This window comes from Talpa europaea (genome assembly GCF_964194135.1).
Source record: "Talpa europaea genome assembly, chromosome: 16".
NCBI classification, from domain to species: domain Eukaryota; kingdom Metazoa; phylum Chordata; class Mammalia; order Eulipotyphla; family Talpidae; genus Talpa; species Talpa europaea.
In genome coordinates, this window is record NC_140084.1 from 11334127 (window position 1) to 11358576 (window position 24450).

General features: G+C 57.9%; 1 protein-coding gene and 1 pseudogene across 5 annotated transcripts; one reads left to right on the forward strand and one right to left on the reverse strand.

Moving 5' to 3' along the window:
• Positions 1-5270: 5270 nt before the first annotated feature.
• Positions 5271-23943, forward strand: MTSS2 (MTSS I-BAR domain containing 2; the record flags this gene model as incomplete). Of its 4 annotated transcripts, none has more annotated exons than XM_084257334.1 (14): positions 5271-5339; positions 9866-9927; positions 10018-10091; positions 10923-11007; positions 11107-11198; positions 11284-11358; positions 12552-12745; positions 13107-13214; positions 13972-14069; positions 15243-15459; positions 22220-22294; positions 22533-22709; positions 22900-23065; positions 23150-23943. In XM_084257334.1, the coding sequence occupies 14 exons, from the start codon at positions 5271-5273 to the stop codon at positions 23941-23943; spliced, it is 2286 nt and encodes a 761-aa protein (XP_084113460.1). The 4 variants fall into 4 exon arrangements, with proteins under 4 accessions (XP_084113460.1, XP_084113461.1, XP_084113462.1 ...); XM_084257335.1 differs by having other exon boundaries at positions 12588-12745; XM_084257336.1 differs by having other exon boundaries at positions 12588-12745; positions 15339-15459.
• LOC311186696 (small nuclear ribonucleoprotein-associated protein B'-like) lies at positions 16920-17542 on the reverse strand (annotated as a pseudogene). The gene has a single exon. The product of its transcript is annotated as a small nuclear ribonucleoprotein-associated protein B'-like (transcript).
• Positions 23944-24450: the final 507 nt, after the last annotated feature.

Below are 24450 nucleotides of genomic sequence, written 5' to 3' on the forward strand. Positions count from 1 at the left end.
GCTCAGAGACAGCGTCCCAGGCGGCAGCAGCAGGAGAGTGGGTAGGCTCCAGTCCTGGGCCTCAGACAGCGCCCCCGTCCCTGCCGTGGCACGGGCTGCGGCCTGGACCCCTGAGAGCTGCTGGCACTGCTGGGACCTGCCCGCGCTCCTCCTGGGTGGGGTGGGAAGCAGGGGGCCCCGGCCCGCCCCGCCCTTCCCTGCCCCAGAAGAACAGGTCCCGCGTGGCAGCCTCCGGGCAGAAGGGCCTCGGCTCCCCCCCTGAACCCCCTGCCGCCGGCCCCAGAGCCTGTTGGGCCGTGTCTATATTTGGTAACCCTTGGAGGCTTCGCCTCATCCACAGGCATTTGGCATCCGAGATGGAAAATTTCACTTGTCAGGTCGCCATGGAAACCAGCAGAGCCACTGAGAAGATTTACGCTGAATGGAGCGCCCGGCTCGCATCAGATGCCCGTGTCTAGAATCCCCTCCCGGGCAGCCGGAGCCACTCGGGGTCCTGACGCCTCGCTCCCAAGAAGGGCGCAGGCGGCCTTGGGGTGGGCCTGCCGGCACCTTGCCCCCGACCTGAGCCCGGTACCCTCTGCAGCCGCTTGGCCACCAGAGAGGTTGTCTGGCCCAGACCGGGTGGAGGGACTTGCCCCCAGCAAGTGTGGTCGCCGAGCCCAGACCCAGCTCCGGCCCACTCAGCCCCTTTCCCGAGTGGGGTGGCAGGGCTAGGCATGGCGCTATATGTTGGCGGTGCCCCCCAGGAGATAGCTTTCAGCATCCTGAGTGTCCCCAGGGGCCAGGGAGCCGCCATGGAGTGGGGTCTGTGTTTGGATTCCCTCCGAAAGGGCTTGCTGGGCTCCGCACTGGGCTGTCGAGGGACCAGAGCAATGGGGTCACCCCGGTGGCACATATGAGGGAAACTATGTGGTGGAGAGGTAGACTAGACAGCAAGGGCTGCTTCCCTGTGACACACCCTGTCCCCGGCCTCCCCCCGCCCCTGGCTCTGGTTTCATCAGTAATGAGCATTTGGACTAACTGGGTACTCAGGACCCTGCCTAGCCGCTCAGGGCCTGGGGTACCAGCCATTCTTGACAAGGAGCTGTGGGCCAGGAGGAGGCCTGGGAACAGCCGGGGGGAAGGTCGGGTTGCAGGGCTGGGCATGGAGGATAGCCCACACCGCGCCCAGGGGGCTGAGGACAGTGATGCTGGGAGGGGTGGGCAGCTGGAAGGCAGCGTCAGGTTGCCTGACAGGCCTGTGGCAGAAACAGCTGAAGGAGCCGCTTGCCTCTTGACTACACTCATGCTGTGCGCTCCAGGCGCCAGCAGGGCTAGGGACCCTGGCCCCCCTCAGGCATCCCAGCCACTCCATCTCCTCAGTGAGGCAGGCAGGAACCTCTGAAGGAAGAGCTGGTGATGCTCACCGCCCAGCCTGGGGGCAGGTGCTTGGGCGGGGTGGCAGGAGAGAAGACCAGCTTTGGCCTCTGGAATCCCAGCTTTGTGCTGTTGGCTTAGGGTCTTCAGTGACTCTGCCTGAGGGTTGTCAACCCCGAGAGGATATGCAGGGCCTGAGCCGTGGTTGCACCCACTATCTGCGCAGGGAAGGAGCCTCTCCCCAAACCTCAGGCCAGGGAGGGTGTGCTGCCGGGGCCTGGGGGTCCTGCTGTCACCGGGCCCTTCTTACCATGACAAGTCCACAGGGTTCAAGGTGTAGCCTGCTCCTCTACCCTTACCCTCACCTGGCCACACCTGTGCATGTCACCCAAGGTTTGCCATCCTTCACTGACTTCTTCCTGGAGACCCCTCCTCTCGGTCTCTCTTCTGGACCTAATGCCTTAGATTTCCAGGGTGTTGGGGGGAGCAGCAGAGAGATCTGTGGACACCTAATATCAACCTGGCATACTTCCAGGCCATTGCTGTAGCCCCGGTTTCTGGGCCTGTGCATCTCTCACCCCAAAATCCCCCATCAAGCCCAGCCTACATGGGGTGAGGCCACAACCTATCAAGCTCTGACTGTTGGTGGCCTGTGCCTTACCAGAGGTCAAGCTCATTATTAAGGGTTCCCTTTGGGTGAACACCATTTATGTATCCCCCAGAATGAACTGGGCAGTCCAGAGCTGTGTGGCCCTGGCTGGCCTCACCTCAGAGGGGCAGAGTGTAGCCACTGTGGCACACAGGGGAGCACCGGGCTACACTCTTCCACTTCAAGTCTGAAGGACTCCTCACAGTGATCTCTGGGGTGGCCCCTGTGGCTTATGAGGAAACTGAGTCATGTTCAAAGTCAAACAGCTCAGATGGAATCTTGTTGTGGTTGGATCCAGGTCTGTAAAACTCCTGTGCCCAGCTGTGGCCTGAACCCATATTGGGATCGCTTCATCACCTCAAAAGGCCAAGGACTTGCTGCGTGCTGAACAGCCCACAGCCCAGGCCTCAGGGGCTAGTAGCAGATACTTCCCCACCCACATGGACGTGCTTCCTCAAGCCAGGGAGGCCCAAATGAGAGATAGCAGAATCTTCCATGACTCTCTCTTCAGGAGGGATGGTTAGGGATGGGACAGGGACTCCCAGGGGTCTAGTCCCCAGGGGCATGCTAGAGAGGGGCAGAGGGCTACTCCACTGAACAACAGGTGGGAGCGTCAGGCACACGCAGCTGGGCAGTGCACAACCTGTGCTGCTATACAGAGCGACTGGGGAGAGTGCAAGCAACAGTTGTTGGAACCGTCAGCATGCCCAGCAGTAAACCGAGCTCTCATCCCAAGGACAGGGAGTGACTGTAAGGCTCTGGGCCTCAACACTCAAAAACAATGTCTTGCCAAGTCGAGGACCTAGTGGAGACTCTTCAGCCATCCCTGCTGTCCTGGGCTCTAGCTCTACCACAGAGAAAGGGCCAGGGTGCTGTCTCCCCCTTCCCCCTCGACCCTGTTTCAGGCCCCAGCTGGCTTCCTGGCTGGCTGCTAGCCCTGGCTTTCACCCCAAAGGCAGCCGCTGGTAAACAGGAAATGCTTCCCAATGCAATGCCCGCTCTGGGCACCGTGGCAGCCCACAGACTGAAGCCTTATCCAAGCAGCCGTGGTGACCAGTCCCACCAACTGCGTGGGAGGGGATACTCCTGGGGCTCCCCAGCCCTTTGGGGCTCACTGTTGGGGAAGGACTGCTGGGCTCAAGGCAGAGGCTCCCCAAGGTTGTGCTGTGCCAGCCCTGACCCCCTGCACTCCCATGCCCCGTGCCAACTCCCTGCAACCCTTCTGTGCCGGTCCACTGACCTGCATCCTCTCCGCAGAGATGGTCTGGAGGCCGCCCCCAGGTCGCAGAAGACAGACACCCCCAGCATTGACTATGCAGAACTGCTGCAGCACTTCAAGAAGGGGTCCAGAAGAAGCACCTGGAAGTGAGGCACCAGCGGAGTGGGCATGGTGGACAGGTGGACAGCCACCTGGACAGCAGGTTCGTCCTCTGACGGGCGTGGCATGGGGCAGGGCCAGAAGTGGCCCGCTGAGCACCGGGGTCTTCAGGAGCCTGAGGACCTGCCTGGGGCAGGGGGTGGAGGCTGCTGTCTACTTGAGCTCCTCTCACAGCCCAGCCCTGGGCCCCCAGCCCTGTCAGCTGCACCCTCATTTTGATAGAGCTGTCTCCCCGCCAGGGTGGGGCCACAACCTCAGGTGCCATCCGCCTGCTGGAACTGATCTCTTCCTAGTACCCTCTGTGACGGAAGTTGACGGCGCCAGAGCGCCGGCCTCCGGCAAAGGTGTGTATACACAGGTGGACGTTCCTGTGTGCACACGGGCCCAGCGCAGAGGTCCCTGGGAATGATGCACCCCACCCCAATAAAGAGCCGACAAACCCTCCACCCACCCCCGCCTGCTCTTTTCCACCGGCACCCGCCCCCCACCTTGCTGCCTGTCCTGGAGACCCGGTCTCTGTGCTGGCTGTCCCGGGGGAGGCAGGTCCCAAACTCACCTAGGGTGTGGGCCTGGAGCCCAGCCCTTACCTCTAGGTTCCTCCCCTTCTTCCTAGAGAGCACCTAGCGCTGGCCTCACCCTGGACAAACCTTTCCAGGCACCCAATCTGACTATTTCCTGGGACCACAGCCCAAGACTCCACTGGACAGATGACCTGAGCCTTAGGAGTCTCCGGAAGCAGGGTCGTCACACCTGCAGACACTTCGCAGATTGCCTCACAGATCGTTGTGGATGGGGCAGCCTGACGGCTTTTAGCTTGATTTAGCTAAAAGAGCCTCAGCTCACACCTGACCCCGGCTTTGGAAGCCTCCCATTGGTCTAATGAACTTCCAAGTGCCTCCCCAAGGCTAGGGAGTTTGTGCTCTTCCCCACGGGAAGGTAGGTTTCCCTGCCTGCTTTCACCACGTACCCTGGGACAGCCCTCAGCTCCGTCGGCCCAAGACGGAGCCCCTCCCGCGAGGAAGTTGCCCCAGGACCCAACACCACCACCCCGAAAAGCACGACCTGGGCACCAGGTCCGAGTGGCATCGCCACCACTTGGAAAGGGGCAAAGAGCTTATGGAAGAGATGCCTGGGACGAAAGCCCCGAGGCGGGTGGTCCCGGGAGGGACCCCTTGCTTCCCAGACACCCCCTGTGTCTGTCGTGCATCCTCCGCGTGGGGGGCTCACGGAGGCCCCAGACCCCCAGCGCGCCACCTGAAAGCGCGGGAAGCCCCCCCACCCCGCCTCCCCCTCGGGGGCAAGAGCCAAGGCTGGAAGCGGGTGCTGCGCCCCTTCCCGGGGGCGGGCACCCCTCGGCCGGCCCCCCTCCGGCGGGGGAGCCAGGCGGGCCCCGCCCCAGCGCCGCCCCAGCGCCGCCCCAGACTCGCGGTGGCGCCCGCGCCCGCGCCCGCCGGGCCGCGCTCGCCGGACCAGTCTGGCCGCCCCGGGCTCGGATTTCAAAGCCCCGCTCGCCGGCGTGCCGGGGCCGGCGCTCCCCGCCGTTCCCACCGCCCCCCCGCGCCGCCCGCGCGCCGCCCGCCCTGCGCGCCCACGTGACGCCGGGCGCGCGGCTCGGGTTTCCGCCGCGCTCAGTCCCGCGCCCGGCTGCGCCGCCAGCTGCCCGCCGCGCCCCCCGCGCCGCCGCCGCCCGCCCGCCCGCCCGCCGCGCCATGGCCCTCGCCGCCCCGCCACGGCCCGCCCGCCCCGAGCGCGGCGCGGCCGGCCGCTGAGCCCGGCCGGGAGGCGGGAGGCCCGGCCCGACCCCGGAGCGCGCGCCCGCCGCGGCCCGGCGCCCCCGGGGCCGCTCCCCGCGCCCTGCCTGCGCCCCCGCCGCGGCCCGGCCGGAGCATGGAGACCGCCGAGAAGGAGTGCGGCGCCCTGGGCGGGCTCTTCCAGGCCATCGTCAACGACATGAAGGTAGCGGGGCGCGGCGGGCGGGCGCGCGGGCGCGGGTTCTCGTCCCCTCTGGGGACTCGAGGCGCGGGCGGCCGTGCCCCGCGCTGCCGGGCGTCCTTGTCCGTGAGCTCCGGCTGCGGCCCCCGTTCCCCGGCGTCTGCGGGTGCTCGGGTGTTGGGGTGGCCGTGGGGTGGCCGGGATCTCCCGGATCGCAGCGCCCGGGTAGGTCCCGACCCTGCCCTGCACGCACGCGGGCTCTCTTCGCCCCAGACCCCCGGACCGTGAATGGGGTTTGAGTCCCGGGGCGACTCTGAGGCCCTTTAACTGTTGGGGTCTCCGGGCCTACGCCCCCTTCCACCACCGTGCCCCCCTCCCCCAGCCCCGACGGCCCCGGAGCCCAGACAATGCTGTCACCGCCAAGCAGGGAAAAATAAGAAAGCAGAGAACCGTTAACTCCTTCCCCGCCGGCCTCGGCCAGTGCGACTGACCCTGGGACTGCCGCCCCAAGCCCGGACCCCTCGACAAGCCCCGGGAAGGGCGAGGACGCCAAGGTCTCCAGGCAGTGCCCCTGCCTGCGTCCCAAGGCCTCGGCCCTCACCTTGGGAGGCGGCAGGGAGAGGCAGGGAGAAGAAGGTCGGGGGTTTTTGGAGCAACCCCAAGCGAGGGCCTACCCTCTCCTACTGTGCCCCAGGTTCTCAGCCCAACCCCCTCCCTTGAAGGCCCAAGGTCAGGGTAGAGTAGGCCACCAAAACCTGGCTTACCAGGTGGGGAAACTGAGACCTGGAAATGACTCAAGGTCATTAAGGAGACTGTTGGATGCTGCCTCTGACCTCACCCCTCATTGTTGATCTGGGGGGCATGGGGGATTCTCTTCCCCCCAAAAGTCAGGGTTTGGCATGGCTGGTGCAGAGAGACAGGGAGTAGGAGCAGCTCCAAGGGGCAGGAGGGGGGACATGGCAGAGCTCCTTCCACCTCTGAGGGAGGGTCGTGGGACAGAGGAAGAGCAGGCAAAGAGAACTGGGCTCCCCAGCCTAGTTCTCCTGAATGCTCCCCCTCCCGTCACACACTCTCAGGCATACAGCACAGAGTCCTGAGTCCCACGGTGACATCTCAGGCCCAGGGGGAAACACCACACACCAAGGTGCAGACAGGCCCTTGGGGGTGGAGGGGGGGGCAGGGGATGGCAGGCTGACTCCAAGGGAACAGCTCCAGGGACAGGCACTAGATCACTGTGCCCTGGAAGAGGCCTGAAGTCACCGTGACCTGGAACCATGGGGTTAGCAGCATGTAGGTGCCCCCACTCCCCGCTATATCTGGTGCTCCCCTGAGACTTTGCAACTTCATCTCCGATCCTTCTGCCAGCCCTCACAAGGCATGGCCTCATTGCCCAGCGGACATCACCACCCTGGCACCAGCATCCCCTCCAGGGACCTGAAACCGGGCTGCCCAGACCACCCTCCCCCAACCACTGCCAGGGCTGGCTGAGGGTGGGACCTTCCCCGCACCCTCCTCCCGCTGGCAGCCTCTGCAAACACTGCAGAGAGCAGCAGTTTTGTTCAGAGAAGAGGGGCAGGACTATCTCCCTCCCTCTCCAGCCAATTTGCGAGGAGCATCGGGATGAGACAGAAGGAAATGGGCCCAGATTGTAGCAAGAGATCCAGGCAGGATTTTCTGGCATGCGGAGGCAAAATGGGAGCGATTTCACCTGGGATGATGCCAAGTATGCTATTCCCCTACCTATGACACATGCCTGCATTCAGCCAGGGACAGAGCTGGTGACTCGACCACCTGGAGGCTGAGCACCTGGATTTGGGGTGCAGTTTCTAGCTGTTTCTCTCTTTTGTGGCCTGAGCCACAAAAGCATCAGGGCTTCCCTCAGGGGAGGTGGCTGAGGAGACAGCTGGCCCCATGAGGCCTCTTCACAAAGCACCCCCAGGCCCCACAACAGTCCTCCTGCCCTCCTGGAGGCCCAGACCTGGGCCTGGGAGCAGAGAAGGTGGCGGGGGCGGGGGGGGTCCCAGACCTACACCTGGAGCCTGGAAGGATCCAGCACAGGGAAGGGAACCCCTCAGGAGCTTTCTCTGCCTGCTATGCCCCATTTAAGTCAGCTCAGATGCCCACTGGGTGCCAGGCTGCCCACTGAAGCCCAGGGAGGAGCGGGCAATTGCCGAAGATGCCAGAGCTGGCCATAGTAGCCCAGGCCGTGTCTTCAGCGAGTGCTGGAGCCTCCACCCCAGATCAGCCCATCCAGAAAACTCCATCGTCATCTGTGCCTGCCCTCTCTTTGCTAGCCAGCCTTACTGCGTGCTTACATTGTGCCAGACACTGTGCTAGTGCCCGCAGAGTATCCTGAGCCTCTACACTGGCTCAGTGACGTGGGGGAACTTCCACTCTGATTTTATGAGTTAATGGAGGCGCTTAGAGAGAGGACCCTGGCCTGAAGTCCCCAGGAAAGCCCTCTTGAAATCACAGCATGGACTGCTCCTTAGCACAGCCCATGCCTGCACCACGGCCACCTGAGCCAGGGCCCTCCACATTGGCTTCATCCCATATGGTTACAGGCACGTCACTTCCCCCCTCCAGAACAGCCCACTGTTTTCTCTGGAGTCCCTGCCACTTCCCTACCACCCGTGAGTCCTGGCTACTCACCTCCCTGCACCCTGGAAGTAGGGGACCCTCTCCCCACATGTGTCCAGTCAGACACAGGATCAGAGCCTGACCCTGCCATACTGTGGCCTTGGACAACTCACACTCTGTCTGAGCATCAGTTTCCTCATCTGTAAAATGGGGGTGTAATAGCACTATTTAAGGGGCTCCGGGAAGGACTTGATGGATTCAGACACTGAGAGGGCTTCCTCCACACCATGCCTGCCCACTGCGAGCACCTGACCACTGCCGCTAATGATGCGAGCCAGAGACCAGTGCCACTGGGGGATCAGGGAGAGGGGTGGGCCCAGGTGAAGGTTCAGGACACTGCCCTGGGACCCGGCCCCTCCGCCCACCCCTCAGCCGACAGACCCTCTTGTGTCTGGGTTCCTTCAGGAATGACAGGGGCATGGAATCCCAGGTCCTTTGAGACCTTTGAGACACTCTGCTCAGGAGGAACTGGGTGCCCACTCCCCACTGGGAGCGCCAAGCCTGTGAAGGCCTGGGATGAAGTGAGCCTGGCTGGGTAGTGGCAGGGGGTGGGCCCAGCCCAAGGACTCTTATGGGGTAGGGATCCTTGCTCTCTGGACCACCCCTCCACCCCATAGCCCCTACATCACTTCTCTCCCTCTGCGTCTTAGCAGAGCTTCAGGACTGACAGAGTTGAGGTGGTGGATGGGTACCCCTTTCAGAAGACCCCAGCAGGTGCCAAGAGGGGTCAGCCAGGGGCAACATTCCAGGCCTCTTTACCCTAAGCTGTGCCCACATGGAGACAGCCTACCCACAGTCACCCCCTTCCCCTCCATCCTGTGTGAACTTCTCAAATATTTGCTTTCCCTGGGCACTGGTTGGGCTGGGAGAGATGAGGAGGGAGTTTCTGAGTTCCCAGGAGCTTTCCTCTCTCTTTTCCACCCAACCAGCTTTCCCCTGCTGGAGAAGCACCTAGAACCCACTCCTGGGATTTCATCATGGAACCCACATGGAAAGGAGTATAAGAAGCCCCTTGGGACTGGGGTTTGGCTGACCTGGGCCCCAAAGGCCCCAGCCAGACCTTCACAGAGCCTTGGCCAGGGCTGCGGTTTCTGCAGAAGCCAGTAGCTGGGGGAAGGCACATTAGCCAGAAAGGCCCCTTGATCAAACTGGACAACTCGGACGCCAGGAGTCCGACCTCCCTACTGGGAAACCCCCTCCCAAGTTGGAACTTTGGGCCAGGCTGGGATAAAGGCCACACTGTGTCCCCAGGAGGGGAGGGAGCCAGGGGTGGAGAAAGGTGGCTCTGTTGGCGGCACAAGGCCCCATTCAGCCTGAGGCCTGGCTGTCCCAGGCAGGCTGACCAGGGCCTACAGAAGCCACAGCCTCCCTGGGCCTGGGAGCCACCGCTGCTGGCCATGCTGGCTGCCTGGCTGACTGGTCGGGCTGGCAGCAGCTTCCTGGCCGCAGAGTGGGGGCCCACTTTAGGCCTGACATGCCTTGAACCCTGCCAGCCTCCACCCTGCACACTGTGTCTCTGCCCCCACAGCATGGGGACCATCCCCAGCTGATCCCTAGGGCACAGGGTGCCAGGCCCCTGGTGAGCCCTGAGAAGACACAGGACCTGCCCTTTACCATCTCCTGCGCCCCTCAGAGAGGATCTGGGCTGAAAAGGTCACCACCATGGACAGTAGGCCGGACTAGTAGAGAAGGAAAGATGAGCAAATATGTCTGTTCCCAGGGCCAGGCCTTCCTTGTGCCACATAGTTCAGTCCTCATTCCTCCCAGAGGACCCAGGAGTCTCCCCTGAAGCAGGACAGGGCTCTCTGAGAGACGCCCAGAATTGGAAGGAGGGAGGCACTCGTGGAGCCCAGCCTCCAGAGCCCACTGCCCCCCTGGAGTCTTGACTTCCTCTCCCGTCTCCTCTGCAGAGCTCCTACCCCATCTGGGAGGACTTCAACTCCAAAGCCACGAAGCTGCATTCCCAGTTGAGGTGAGACTGCTGAGGTGCCCCAGCTGGGGAGGGGATGGGTGAAGGAGCCGGCACCTTACCCACAGACCACCCCACTATCCATCTCCCCAGGACCACTGTGCTGGCTGCTGTGGCCTTCTTGGATGCCTTCCAGAAAGTGGCTGACATGGCCACCAATACCCGAGGTAGGGAGGGTCGTGGCTGGAGGTGGGAATACTCCAAGTTGGGTGTGGAGGCTAGAAAGGGGGATGGCCAGGCTGAGGACACCGGGCCCAGAATTGGAGCCTTGAGTTAGTTCCACACCCTAATGGAATGGGGCTGCTTGGGAAGAGAGTGAGCCCCTTGTCCCTATAGGCGTGCAAGCCCGAGTGGGTAGTTGTGACAGGGATGTGAAGGGGTATTCCTTTCTTGTGATGGGTGGTTCACTGGACACCACCAACCCCACCTCCCACCAAGGTTGTTCGCCTTCTGCTCTGAGTCTGAATCTGGCATGTTCCCACCCACCCCCATCTGCTCCCCCGTGCACAGGGGCAGGTGAGCATTCCCTGTCGGCCTGGGTGTCCTTCCTGTCTGCTCCTCGAGTAGCCGGGACCTAGAGCTCCTGCTGCTTCCCAGGAGTGAGGCACTGGGCGCCTGCTCACACACTTAGCCTGCATCTGGGCACAGCTGGAGGGGCTTCCAGGTAGTGTTGGGGGTAATTTTTCCTGGCTCTCTGCACTGTCCTTGGCGCTGGCCTCTCCCAACTTTGAGAGAAGGGAAGCTTCCGGCCTGAAGAGCTGCTGGAGGCTGGCATGGCCAGAATGGGTAGGGCCTTGGTCCCCGCACGGAGGAGGGGCTGGGTAAATACTGAAGGATGATCAAATCCCCGGCAGGGGCCCTCAGGATTGCAGAATGCAGGGGGCGGGGCGCGGGCTGCGGGCAAGGCCTATGCGGCCCGGCGCGCCGCCTGGTGGCCCGAGGCGGGGACTGCAGAGGCCGCGGTGGCCCCTTCCCATGCCGCGCGCTTGCCTCGCCAGGGGCCACGCGGGACATCGGCTCGGCGCTCACGCGCATGTGCATGCGCCACCGCAGTATCGAGACCAAGCTGCGGCAGTTCACCAAGTGAGTGGGCGCCGCGTGCGGACGGGCAGCTGGGTAGGCGTGTCGCAGGGAGACGCCCCTGGTAGCCCTGACCCACGCACCCCCAACTCCCGCCCACAGCGCGCTGCTGGAAAGCCTCATCAACCCACTGCAGGAGCGGATCGAGGACTGGAAGAAGTCAGCCAACCAACTAGACAAGGACCATGCAAAAGGTGGGGCCCGGGCTGGAAATGGGGCTTCCCCACAGCACTCCTTGGAGACCCCCATCTTAACGCTCCTCTCTCCCGCCTTGCACAGAGTACAAACGAGCCCGGCATGAGATTAAGAAGAAGTCTTCAGACACGCTGAAGCTGCAGAAGAAAGCTCGCAAAGGTAGACCCCAGCTCAGTGCTGGAGGCACCACCCCGGCCCCGCTCCGGACCCAACCCACCCCCACCCTATGGGGCACCCCAGGCTATCATGCTGGCTGGAGGGGGTCTATCCTCCACACAGGACCCTCCAACCTGTTGGGTGGGATAGGGGGAGCCACCCTGCATCCCAGACCTGGCCCAGCTCCTCCCTCAGCAGGAGGCCCCCACCAGCCCAGGAACCCCCCCCCATCCCCACCCCCACCCCAAGAGTGGCTCTGTCCATCCGGCTGTCTTTCACACATTCTTTCTCTCTCTGTCTCTCCTCTCCTCCTCCCACATCCTTCCTGTAGAGCTACTTGGTAAGTCAAATGTCCATCCCTCCAGCTGCTCCTCCGTCCTTGTCGCATTTGTCTGTCTCCCCCAGCTCAGGGCCATTCACTGGAAGGAGCCTCTCCCAGCCCAGGAGGAGCGTGGAAGGCGGCTGGTCCAGCGAGGGAGGGTTCCCTGGGGTCCCTGGACAGGAATGAGTCCGGGGCCACTGCTGGGTCAGTCTGCCAGGCCCAGACAGGTTGGACTGAGTGGGATGGGGGGCACAGGCCCTGGCTGCCCTGCCCGCGCCCCAGCCAAGGCCCTCCCAGAGTCCTTATTTGTCGCCTTCCCCCTTCCTGTCTTGCTGTCTCCTCTACATCATCCTCTCGCCTCTCTCTGTCTCTCTCAATGCTTCTTTATGTCGCCTTGGCTGTCCTGTGCTGCACCCTGAGCTGAGTAGGGGCCCACGCTCAGACACCCTCTTCCCTACCTCCCCCTGGGGCCCGGCCCCGAGCTTTCCTGACACCAGCAGCCTCCGGGGGCCTGGCCCACAGATGAGCTTTTTGTGCCCTGTGAGGCAAGGGAACGCCACCCCATGGCAGTGCGGGTGTCCCAAGGGGGTGAGTCTCAGCTGTGCGGGGGCCTCCTGTTGGGCTCCCCTGAGCACAGCAGCTCCAAAGGCAGCCCAGGGGCAGCTAAGGGCTATGCGCACCCCAGGACGTGGTGGCTTTGCAGCTTTGGTGTCTTTCCTGTGTGTGTGTCAGTCTGTCCTCTCTGCCTGCTCTGGGGACCAGCCCTGCCACATGCCCTAGAGCCCTGCCCACCCTCCCTGGTCCCCTGCCCCCCAGTCCCACGGTCAGGGACACCCCATGGAGCCTGAGCCATGAATGTGGTGAGCCTGGGCAGCGTCCCTAGCGCGGCCTCTCCTCCCAACCCCTCCAGGGAAAGGAGACCTGCAGCCCCAGCTGGACAGTGCCCTGCAGGACGTCAACGACATGTACCTGCTGCTGGAGGAGACGGAGAAGCAGGCGGTGCGCCGGGCCCTGATAGAGGAGCGTGGCCGATTCTGCACCTTCATCACCTTCCTGCAGCCCGTGGTGGTGGGTCCCTAGCAGCACTACGGTGTCCCTGCCATAGAGCTAGTGGAGCAGCCCCCTCGGGTGCTGCCATCACGACAGTTTGTGAAGCAGGATTTGGAAAATGCTGGGCGGGAACAATTCTTGGTGATGGTGGCTGCAGCAGGTTGGGCCAGGCCCAGGGTTGACCTCTTGCCCTCCAAGGAAAGCCACTTCTCGGTGACCCTTGGCTGGGTCCATTCAGGGCACATGCTTCTGGACAAAAGGAGGGTCTCGCACTCACCGGCCCTGATGTGTTCTGGACAGACTGCAGGCCGGGGGGCCTGTTTCTTCATGATGGGCGGGCAGGGGTGGGCCGGCAGGTCTGACTTACTCCTCCCCTCAGAATGGTGAGCTGACCATGCTGGGAGAGATCACCCACCTGCAGGGCATCATCGACGACCTGGTGGTGCTGACAGCGGAGCCACACAAGCTGCCCCCCGCCAGTGAGCAGGTTCGGACACCCCTGAGGCCAGGGAGCAGGGGGGCGGGGGCAGTGGCAGGAGGAGGGAAGGGCCTGGCCTTGGTTGGGGACAGCAGAGGAGACAGGGGGACAGCATTTGGGGGCAGGTGGCCCCTGCTGCGGAGCATCCTGGAGCACCTGCCCAGGTGTTCCCAGGGTGTTCTGCCCAGGACTGAGGGTGGCCTCAGACTGAAAGCAGCTGAGTGGAAATTAGTCCTAGACCCATGGGGCTTGGCACCCCCAGGCTCCACCTGAGAAATCTAGCAACCCCTGACCTGCTTACCCCACCTCCTCCTCCCCGGCACCAGGGTTAGTCTGTCTGGCAGCCTGTGGTGTTAACTCATTTCACAAGAAAACTAAGGCTCAGAGAGGTTCACAAACCTGCCTGAGGGGCACAGCAGAGCCAGCATTTGAACCAGCATGGTATCCTTCATGGTCACTCACCTGGCTCCTGCTGGCTCAGAATCTATTCAAGTGTGTGCGAGTTGAGGGGGCCTGAGCCAAATGAGTGCAGTGTCCCCAAGAATTAGAGAGGGCAGCGTCTTCCTGGGAGTCTCCCCCAGCCCGCTAGCAGCACTGCATCCAGGCTTCGCCCCAAGTGAAGAACTTGCACTTGGAAAAGGCCGAAGGGGGTGCTCCACTCTCTTGGGGATCTCCTGGTGGTCTCACTTGGGGAGAGACTAGGGGGCCTCTCGCTGGTAGCGGTGACTCCAGTGACTCCCCAACCTCCATCCCTGTCCCCATCCAGGTGATCAAAGACCTGAAAGGCTCGGACTACAGCTGGTCCTATCAGACCCCACCCTCATCGCCCAGCAGCTCCAGCTCCCGAAAGTCTAGCATGTGCAGGTCAGTGGGGGACTGATGGGGGCTGGGGAGGCTCCTGGGAAGGGATGGGGAAGCACCCACCAAAAAGTGCATCAAGACTTACTTCAAGGCCTCAGAATTCACATAACTTGCATCTCATCAAGGAATTTGCAAGTGTGGAGAGGCGGGGCATTGAGTTTGTGCGTGTGTGCGCGCTAAATGCTTTATGCATTTTCTGCATTAATGGTGAATCCTGACACTACACATCCAGATAGCGCTGGCTCCATTTCACAGAAAGGGAAGCTGAACTCCAAATCCTAGCGTTAAACCGCTGGGAAGCCTGGCAGTCTGGGATAATACGATATGGGAAGGGCATGAAGGCTCTGGGGAGTGTGCACTGAGGCCCCAAGGGAAGGGACACTCCAGCCTAGTTCCTGAGAGCTGGTGCCCGAACCCTGGCCTGGCTGGCCCCAGCAAAGCCAAGGAGAGGCAAGTGCCCACACTTAGTCTCTGAGTCAGGAATCCTCTGGGACTAGCACTGGGGCAGGATTTGGAGAAGCTGTTTAAGTTGCGAAACTCCTGGGGGAAGACAGTGAGCACAGTCACTAAAGGGGAGGCCTTGTCTGCCGGGCACCTTGTCCCCAGAACCACCTTTGGCTGAGCACCAGGGCACAGGAGGTGGCTGGGGCACAGCCATCAGCTACTCCTGTGGGTGGAGGAGGTGAGGGCGACTGTGGGGGGAATGGAGGGTCCAGGACCACACGGACTACCGCCTGCTGGATAGCCAATGAGGATTTGATAACAAATGTCAGACTTGGAGAAGGCAGTCTAGAAGTGATCAGACTTGTGTCTGGCTCCAGCCAACTTGTGAAACTGACATGTGGTGACTCAGTTTCCCCATTGTTGCTCTGAAAGACAGAGATTGCCTGGTGCTGGGTGTGCCCTGGTGGTGGCTCCTAGAGCACTGGGTGGCCCTCAAAGTGGGAGCTGGACCAAGTCTCCAGGGTGTCCCCTGCCCAGCCCCGTTCCCTCCCTGGTTCCCTGACCCAGGTCCGGGAACCCAGGTCCTCTGTGGCAGGACCTTGTAGTCTGACATTATCTTTTCCTCCCTTTGCCCCTCACCTTCCCCCTTCCCTTCGTCTGTCACCCTTCCCTCCACACGCACCCCTGTGTCTCCCTGTCTGGCTGCTGTGCCCTCCTCTTTCATCCCCCCAGTGCCCCCAGCAGCAGTAGCAGTGCCAAGGGCAGCGGAGCCCCATGGCCTGGGGGTGCCCAAACATACTCACCCAGTTCCACCTGTCGCTACCGCAGCCTGGCGCAGCCAGCCACCGCCCGCCTCTCCAGCGTCTCTTCCCACGACTCTGGCTTCATCTCCCAGGACGCCACCTACTCCAAGCCCCCCTCACCCATGCCTTCAGACATCACCAGCCAGGTGAGGGGGTGTCTAAGGGACTAAGCGGGGGTGCGGCACAGCAGCCTTACGCCAGCCTCAGGGATAGGCCCCCATCATTGGGGACCAACCTGTGCTCACTACCTCAGACTAAGGAGAGATGGGGAGGGTTACAGTGCATCACAGGGGGCTTATGTCCCTATTTTTCCATTCCTTGCCTGCATCCTCCTTCCAGCTTTGGAGTAGGGAGGGGTCACCTTGCCAGATCTGGCCCCTTGTGACCCTCTCCTACACAGACTTAATGCGATGGAGGGGCTGGCCCCTAGCAGCCATCCACAGGGGCCCCCAGGACCTGCAGACATCCTCCTGCTTCCACTTGGGCCCATTCACTCTGGACACAGAGACTGGCCCTCAGGTGCAGGCTGTCTCTCAGTTCCTGCAGCCTCAGTGAGGTAGAAAAACAGGGAGCACACAGAAGACAAAGGGAGGGCAGGCCACATGCCCAGGTGGCTCTCCACGATGCTGGCCCTTCCTACCATGGCTGTGCTCCCTCTGGACTCAGCATTCTGTATTCTTCTGCTCTTTTGCCCAAGGATGTCCCCACTGCATGGCCAGCTTTTCTCCTTGTATGGGCTCATTCCTACCAATATACACAAAGGCTCTAGAATCATCTATCATAAAAGCCCTCCCTCCCCTGACATTCTCCTCCAGCCACATGGTCTTCAAAACAACATTTCTCAAGAGTTGTCTACACTGACCACTTCTCCCTCATTTTCCATTCACTCCTATCAATAATTGAGAAATTGCGGATTTGTCCATTTCTCCCACATCCATGTTTGCTTTATATATAGACTATTTTAGTAGGTGTTTCCAAGTTTAAAATATTAACTCTTCATAGTGAATTGACTCTTCTAACAGGGTGGAGTTGATCCTCTGTTCCTTACATTCTATGTATCTTACAGTCTATTCTGTTTAATATAACTATACCTACCTCAGCTTTATTCTGTTCCATGTTTATATTATCATTTCCCATCTCTGCTTTTAAACTGACTACAACCTTAAGTTTTAAATGAACCTCTTGTAAACATAGTTCTTGATTTTCTTTTCTTACTCAATCTGACAAGCTCTCTCTCTCTCTTAATTGGCATTTTTAGTTCATTTATATTTATTATGATTACTGACATATTTGGATTTCTGTCTTGCTTTTTCCAATTCATTGTTCTTTTCTGTACTTTGTCTCTTCCCTTGCCATTAGTTTATCCTTTTCCCATTATTTCCTCTCTGCTAAATTGTAGTAGAGAGTAGCTCTTTATTCTTAGACTATAGGTTCTACAGATTTTTTTCTACTAATTGTAGGTTCTACTACAGGTTGTCTTGAAAATTTTTTTCTAAGATATTGTCTTAAGAGTTTATTATAAACTAGCTTCACAGACCACAAGGAAATAAAAGGCGTATATACAGCCTTGAAGGAAGCAGGCAGGGAGCTGAGGGCCAAGATGATTCTAGGGTCTTGGTGGGCACATTCCCTGGGAAGGGAGCTGCCTCCCTAGAAGGGGATGCCCATTGGAGTTCCTCATACCAGGAGGTAAGCCCATCATGCCTGGAGGGGGTCCCCCTCAGCCCATAGGTGGGGGAGGACCCACACAGCCAGAAGGATTCTGGGTTGGAGCCCTTGCAATACTAGCTGTGGCAGCAGCTGCAACAGTGCTTCTTCCTTGGTGGGATGTCCCACCAAGCCCACACACTGGTGCAGCAAGACCGGCAGGAGCCTAGGGCATGGGAATACCAGCTGGGATTCCTCTACCAGTAGCTCTGCTGGTCTCTGGGCCCCCAGCACCTCCAGCAAGTGGAACTCAGGCGATGGCAGTACCTTTGGGATGAGGCCCCTCTACTAGTGAGACCAGGTTCTCCCCCTCAAAGTAGTACCCAATGGAGGACTCGTTTCTCTTTCTGCTTGTTTTGAGTTCTTTTGCTTAACCTTCTTGTACTCATCACAGTCACAGAGGATCAAATTTACAAGCTTGTCGAATGCCTTAAAGGTGCCAGTGAAGAACCAGCCATCTTGCAGGCTGCCCCTCATTCTGTAGCCAATGAGCTGCAGCTTGCTGTTCTTGCCCACAGTCATGGTGGCAATTTCCATGGCTCCGATTCCAGCAGGATTTACCTCCTCGGAGGCCTAGAACCCTGCCAGCAGCCTGATTCCTGCTGCCACTATTGGAAGCCTTTTACTTTGAAACTTCACCATACAGCCTTAGCAGTCACAGCCCCACCTCCTGAGTAATTCAAGGATTTTAATACACATTTTAACTACAGTCAATTTCCTTGCCAACATAGAAGCTATTATATGTTCCCTCCTTTTATAACACCCAGAAATGACATTTTTCTTCTTCATTTCATCATTATTTTATATATACAACGTTTAGGTTTACCCATGTGTAATTTTTCTGTTCATTTTTTCCTTGCATCTCAAATCTTCCTTCTTTCTGATGCAAAGTATATCTATTAGAAGTTATTTTAGGGGCCTCTCTGATGGCCAAGGGGTTAAGTCTCAGCACTATCACAGGGACACTGCTACTGTCTGAGTTCTATTCCTGGCCAGGGAGCTACCAACATGGCGCAGCAGACCTCTCCTGTCTTGCTCGCTGCTCCCCTCAGCAGTGTATTTCAGTAATTCTACCTGTTTTGCTCCCCGCTCTCTCTCTGGTGAATTCTCTCACCCCCTGCATTTCTGGTCTACACCCCGGTTCTTCTAAGCAAAAAAAAAAAAAAAAAAAAAAAGCTCTCTTAGAAAAGATCTATAGAAGTAAACTCTTAGTTTTTTGTTTATCTTTAATGCTTTATCTTGTCCTCTTTCTTGAAAGTTAACTTTGCCAAGGACATGATTGTGGGGTAATATTTTCTTTCCCCACTTTGAAGATACGTTCCCAGTGCGTTTTCACTCCTATTTTGTGTTGAGGGCCTGCTCTCAGCCACATTATCGCTCCTTTGTAAGCAATCTAACTTCTTTGGCTGTTCTTGAAGATTTTCTCTTTAGGTTTGTTAATGTGTCTAGTTATGGATTTGCTTTTATTTAACGTCACTTGATGCCTTGGTATTCCTGTAGCTCTGTATCCACGTCCTTGATTTGTGCTGAGAATTTTTAGTCCTCGTCTCTTTACTCCTACTTTGATTCTTTTCTCTCCTGGGATTCCAATTAACTGTGTGTCAACTTCTTATTCTGTCTGTGTCTCTTAATTTTCATATTTTTCATCTAGTTTTTCTGTCCTTTTTGGATAATTTCTTCCGGTAGCTTTTGGTTTACATTTTCTCTTTTTTAATAGTTATTTAACCATTGATTGAGGGTGGTATTTTTTTGACTTTTAATTTTGAGATCATTTGTTTGACAGAAAACTTGCAAAGAGTACAGATTTCCCCCACCCGCCCTTACCAATCCTCCCCATAGCTTCCTAATGTTAACAACATGCATCGCCATCAAAGAGTTTTCAAAACCAAGACATTAACATGGGTGCCATACTATTAACTAATATATAGACTTACCAGATTTGGCCAGTTTTCTCACTAAGATTCTTTTTTTCTGATCCAGGGGTCCAAGGTCAATGCAGGTTCCTACACTGCCTCTAGGGACTGAGTCCCTTTTGGCTCCAGTCCGCTATCTTATAGAACCTCTCTCCATTTGGGATGTTTGATGTCTTCCTGGAACTAGACTGAGCCGATACATTTTTGGCAAGAAAAGCAGAATAGTGGCTTGTGGCTCTTCCATGCTCTCACCAGCCTTAGATACTTTTCGTCATTTTCACTGTAGCCCTTCTGGGGGTGTGCAGTGTGGTGCCCTTGTTCTTCACATGCATTTCCTTAGTGACCACTGAGTCTGAATACATTCTTATACCCTTAAAGGCCATTTGGGTACCCCCTTTGGTGAAGGACCTGTTCTAATCCCTTGCCCACTTCTAGGTTGTCTGTCTTTCCCTTTTTTAAAAAAAAAGATTTATTTTTTTAATTTATTTATGCATACAAGAACTGGGGTATAGGACAGAGTTGCAGGGGTGGGGGTGAGAGGATTCACCAGAGACAGTGGGGAGCAGAACAGGCAGATTACTGAAATACACTGGTGAGGGAGCAGCGGACGAGACAGGAGAGGTCTGCTGCGCTATGTGGGTTGCTCCCTGGCTGGCCAGGGATCAGACTCATACTGCAGTGGCTGATGATAGCCTCATAGCTCTGAGAGTTTAACCCCTTTGCCACCAGGGAAGCCCCATCTGTCTTTTTCTTAATGATTTGTAGAATCCATCAGGAAAACTCTCTTATAATGATCTGAAGTTCCTAATTTTAATATACATCTAATTTATCAATGTTTTAATTATTAATGCTTTCTGTGTCTTGTTTGATATGTTTATGCACTCTAAGGTCACAGCAATCTTTCCTCTTTTTGTTTTACCTGGAAATCTGCAGCTCATCTTGGAATTGATGTGTTGGGGCGGGGGGAGGTGGGTGTCTTTTTCTGTATGTCTGACAATTTATTGAAAAGGCCATCTTTTCCCCCACTGCATTGCCTCTGTCATAAATCAGGTGTCTGCATGTGTGACTATTTTTGGAGTTTAATTGTGGTTCCATGGACTAATTTGTCTGTTCTTATACTAGCATTACACTGGCTTAATTATTGTAGCTTTATAAAAGAAATCTTGATATCTGGTAATGAAAGTCTTCCAGCTTTGTTGTTCTTCAGTATCACCTTGGCTATTTTTGACCCTCTGCATTTTCTTATAAATGCTAAATATCAGCTTGTCGGTTTTCACCAAAAAACAAAGACCTCCTGGCTTTACCTCCTCTCAATAACATTTTGTAATTTTCATGTAAATCTTACACATCTATCACTGGATCTTTTTTTTGGCCTGGGTATTTGATGCTTACTGATGCTTTATAAATTGACTTTTTTAGTCCTTGTTGGCTATGCTATTTAGAACTTTAATTTTGTTTCTTTGTATATTTAACCGGTACCCAGTAACCTTGCTAAAGTCACTTGTTAATTCTGATAATGGTACATTATTTTGAATATTCTACATATACAATCATGTCATTTATAAAGAATGACCATTTCATTTCTTCCTTTCCAATCCTTTTACTTTTTACTTCTTTCTCTGGGCTTATCATTACACTGCTAGGGCTGCCAGTGCTGACTAGTCATGGTGACAGTGGGCATCCTTAACTTTTTCCCATCTTAGAGAGAAAAGTATCTATTTTTGTAGATACTCTATCAGATTAAAGAATTTCCTTTCTAGTCCTACTTTAGGTAACTTGGCTTTTGTTTTTCATCAATGAGTGTGGAATTTTTCCAGTGAGTTTTGCAAATACTTTTTCCATACATATTTTTTAACAACTCTATTGGTAAAAATCTAAATTTGTTTATTTGTTCCTCTGACTCCTCTCCTATGTTGTTTTGTTTCCTTTTTATTTTGGTAATTTTAAATCATCATAATCTGTAGAGAATGTGGGAGTCTAAATCAAGGATGATTTAGAGAATTTGGCAGGATGGGGGGCTATAGGTATGTCGTACCTTATTTGGGTCACCGCAGAGTGAGCGCTCCACTTTGCCACTTCCAGTGTCCCAGCCACCACATTGAAGTCCCCGTCTATGCTGGGGACCCTGCTGGCCACACAGGCTCAGGAGTTCATGGTGCCGTTTCTGTGTTTGCAGCTTTTTTCTTCATTTATTCTTGTTTTTGTTTTTGTTTTTTTTTAAATATTTATTTATTTATTTATACATGCAAGCACTGGGTACAGTCAGAAGCGCGGGAGGGTGAGAGAATTCACCAGAGCCAGAGCGGGGAGCAGAGCAGGCAGAAGGACCGAAGTACACTGCTGAGGGGAGCAGCGGGCGGCAGGAGAGGTCTGCGCGCCATGCGGGACCCTCCTCCGGTGGCCGGGGAGCAGCCGGGGATTGAACTGGTGCAGTAGAGGCTGTGGGCAGCTTCGCAACCCAGCACTCAACCGCTGCGCCACCGGGGAGGCCCCATTTATTCTTGTTTTGAGTTGAGGACCTACCAGGATGCCTGGTCCATCAGCCCCCCAATGCCCAGAGTGGGAGTCTCCTGTGCACATGTCAGTCCCCTCTTAAATAGCCCTCTGCCTCCACATGATGAAACAGCCCTCACTGCCTCCACCCCTCACCTGCCAGGCCCCCTACAGCAGCATGTGCCCCATCTCCACCTCCCCCTACCCCCACCCCAACACCCTGACTTTTCCTCCTACTGCAGCAGCAGCTCCCTGTCATTCTCCTTTGATGGACCCTCTTGGCATGTCTAAAGTCCTTGAGGCTTTTCTCTAACACCCTCCCTACCTTTGTTACCATGTTCTGTCCCACAGCTGCCAGATATGTGGCTCCAGCATTGATGTCTCCCTAAGACTTGTAAATAACAATGCAGCGTAGCTAACCTTGCATCTGCGTGGCTTAACATGTACAGGATGGAACTGTGGACCCCACGGCCCGTAGTGACACCAAGAACCCAGCTGCTGTCCTTTGTATGGTTGGTTCCTTTGCCTACCACATCCGGGCCACCAGCAGGGAGCCCTTCTTTCAGCTTCACAGCCTGTGGTGTTTGGGCTGGGCCGTGGGGTGGGGTAGCACCTGTTTGCACTCTGGGTACTGCGTTTTACCACAGGCGCTCCAGGCGCTGGCCCTGGGGGCTCACAGGGCAGGGTGCTGAATCTGCCACCGAGTGCATGCCTGTACGGTGACTAGATCTATTCTTTCCTCCTGCCTCCCTGCCCTGTGCTGTGCACCCACCTGCTCGCCTACGCATGGCAGAAGTCCTCCAGCTCCGTGTCCTCTGAGGCCTCCGAGACCTGCCAGTCGGTCAGCGAGTGCAGCTCCCCCACTTCGGTTAGTGCTCCCTGCCTGGGCACCCCTGCAGCTGCTCCCCACAGACAATATCTTTCCCTCTTGGCATCTGGGCCCAGCAGGTCTGAGGGGCACAGCACCCTCCATGCTCTTCCCCTCACCGTCATTGAGTCTGGGACCTCACCTGGGCCTGGAAACCCTGAACCTTGAGTACAGTGAAGGGCCCCTGGCCACGGCAGCGGGGTCAGGGTCCCACTGATCCTCCCACCATGCCCTGCAGGACTGGTCCAAGGCCGGCCCCCATGAGCAGCCCTCGGGCACCACCCTGCAGCGGAGGAAGGATCGCGTGGAGCTCCTCCGGGACACAGAGCCAGGCCCCGCCAGTGGGAGCACTGTGGGCCCCAGTGGGGAGGAGGCACCAAGACCCCGCATGTCCCCGGCCACCATCGCAGCCAAGGTAGGCGGCATTTCCCTGGCAGCCCAGCCAGAACACCACCTGCTCTGCCAGATCTGTGCCTGGGAGGCCAGGCACATGATCTCAGGACCTGTTCTGATCACTTAGAGAGTGCTGCCTGGAGTCCAGGCTGGGGTCGAGAAAAGGGGGGGAAAGGCCTCAGGCTGCAATATTATCCCCTCCCCATCCCCAGCATGGTGAGGAGGTGTCCCCTGCAGCCAGTGACCTGGCCATGGTGCTGACCCGCGGCCTGAGCCTGGAGCACCAGAAGAGCAGCCGAGACTCCCTGCAGTACTCCAGCGGCTACAGCACGCAGACCACCACACCCTCCTGCTCGGAGGACACCATCCCCTCCCAAGGTAGGCCCTCGGCGCCGGGCTGGGTGACTGTCACCAGGCCTCCTCAGCCCCGGCGCCCAGACCCACTGCCTCCTAAACCCCCAGGCTCTGACTACGACTGCTACTCGGTGAACGGGGATGCAGACGGCGAGGGGCCCCCTGAGTTCGACAAATCATCCACCATCCCACGTAACAGCAACATTGCCCAGAATTACCGCCGTCTGATCCAGACCAAGCGCCCAGCCTCCACTGCGGGGCTGCCCACTGCGGGGCTCCCCTCCACCTCTGGCCTGCCCTCAGGTGCACCCCCTGGTGTGGCCACCATTCGCCGCACACCCTCCACCAAGCCCACCGTGCGCCGTGCCCTCTCCAGCGCTGGCCCCATCCCTATTAGGCCACCCATCGTGCCCGTGAAGACACCCACCGTGCCCGACTCCCCCGGCTACGCAGGGCCCACACGGGCAGGCAGTGAGGAGTGTGTCTTCTATACTGATGAGGCCGCCTCACCCCTTGCGCCGGACCTGGCCAAGGCCTCCCCAAAGCGGCTGAGCCTGCCTAACACTGCCTGGGCCAGCCCGACCCCGGAGGCCACCAGCTACCCGGGGCCAGGGGCTGGGCTGGGCGCCGAGGATGAGGAGGAGCAGCAGCAGCAGTTGGCTGCCAATCGGCACAGCCTGGTGGAGAAGCTAGGAGAGCTGGTGGCCGGTGCCCATGCCCTGGGAGAGGGCCAGTTTCCCTTCCCTACGGCTCTGTCGGCCACTCCTGCAGAAGAGACGCCCACCCCACCCCCAGCCGCCACCAGTGACCCTCCAGCTGAAGACATGCTGGTGGCCATCCGGCGGGGTGTGCGGCTCCGCAGGACCGTCACCAATGACAGGTCGGCGCCCCGCATCTTGTGATGGTGCCGCCCTCCCACCCTCTGACCTGGGGTGCGCCAGGCGGCCTGGCCCGGAAGCAGCTCAGAGCAAAGTCACAGCCAGGAGAGGGCTGTGCCTGTTTTTAAAGTCACTTGAGGCAAAGCCACTTTATGAAGAGACGCCCAGCCTGGATTTCAGCGATGAAACAGGAAGTGGCTTCTTGAACACCAGGCTGGGATAAAGCCTGCGGGCAGAGAACAGGATTTGGAGTCTGTTTTATACTTCTCTTGCCCACTCTGTTCTCTTCCTCCTCACAGGCCCGGCCTTTTCCACATCTCAGTGAGCCCCAGGCCGCATACCCCACCCAAGGTAGAGGCTGCCTGCTGCTGGGACCAGCTGGGACCAGCAGGGCCTCTGCTCAGCTCCAGGGCCAGCTTCTCCCAGGGCCTGCAAGGCCTCAGGCTTTTGCTGAATGCTGAGCCCCTGACTGATCTCTCCCCTTCACTCTTCCTTCCCTCTGCCTCTCCAGGCTCCCTCCATCCACCCTGG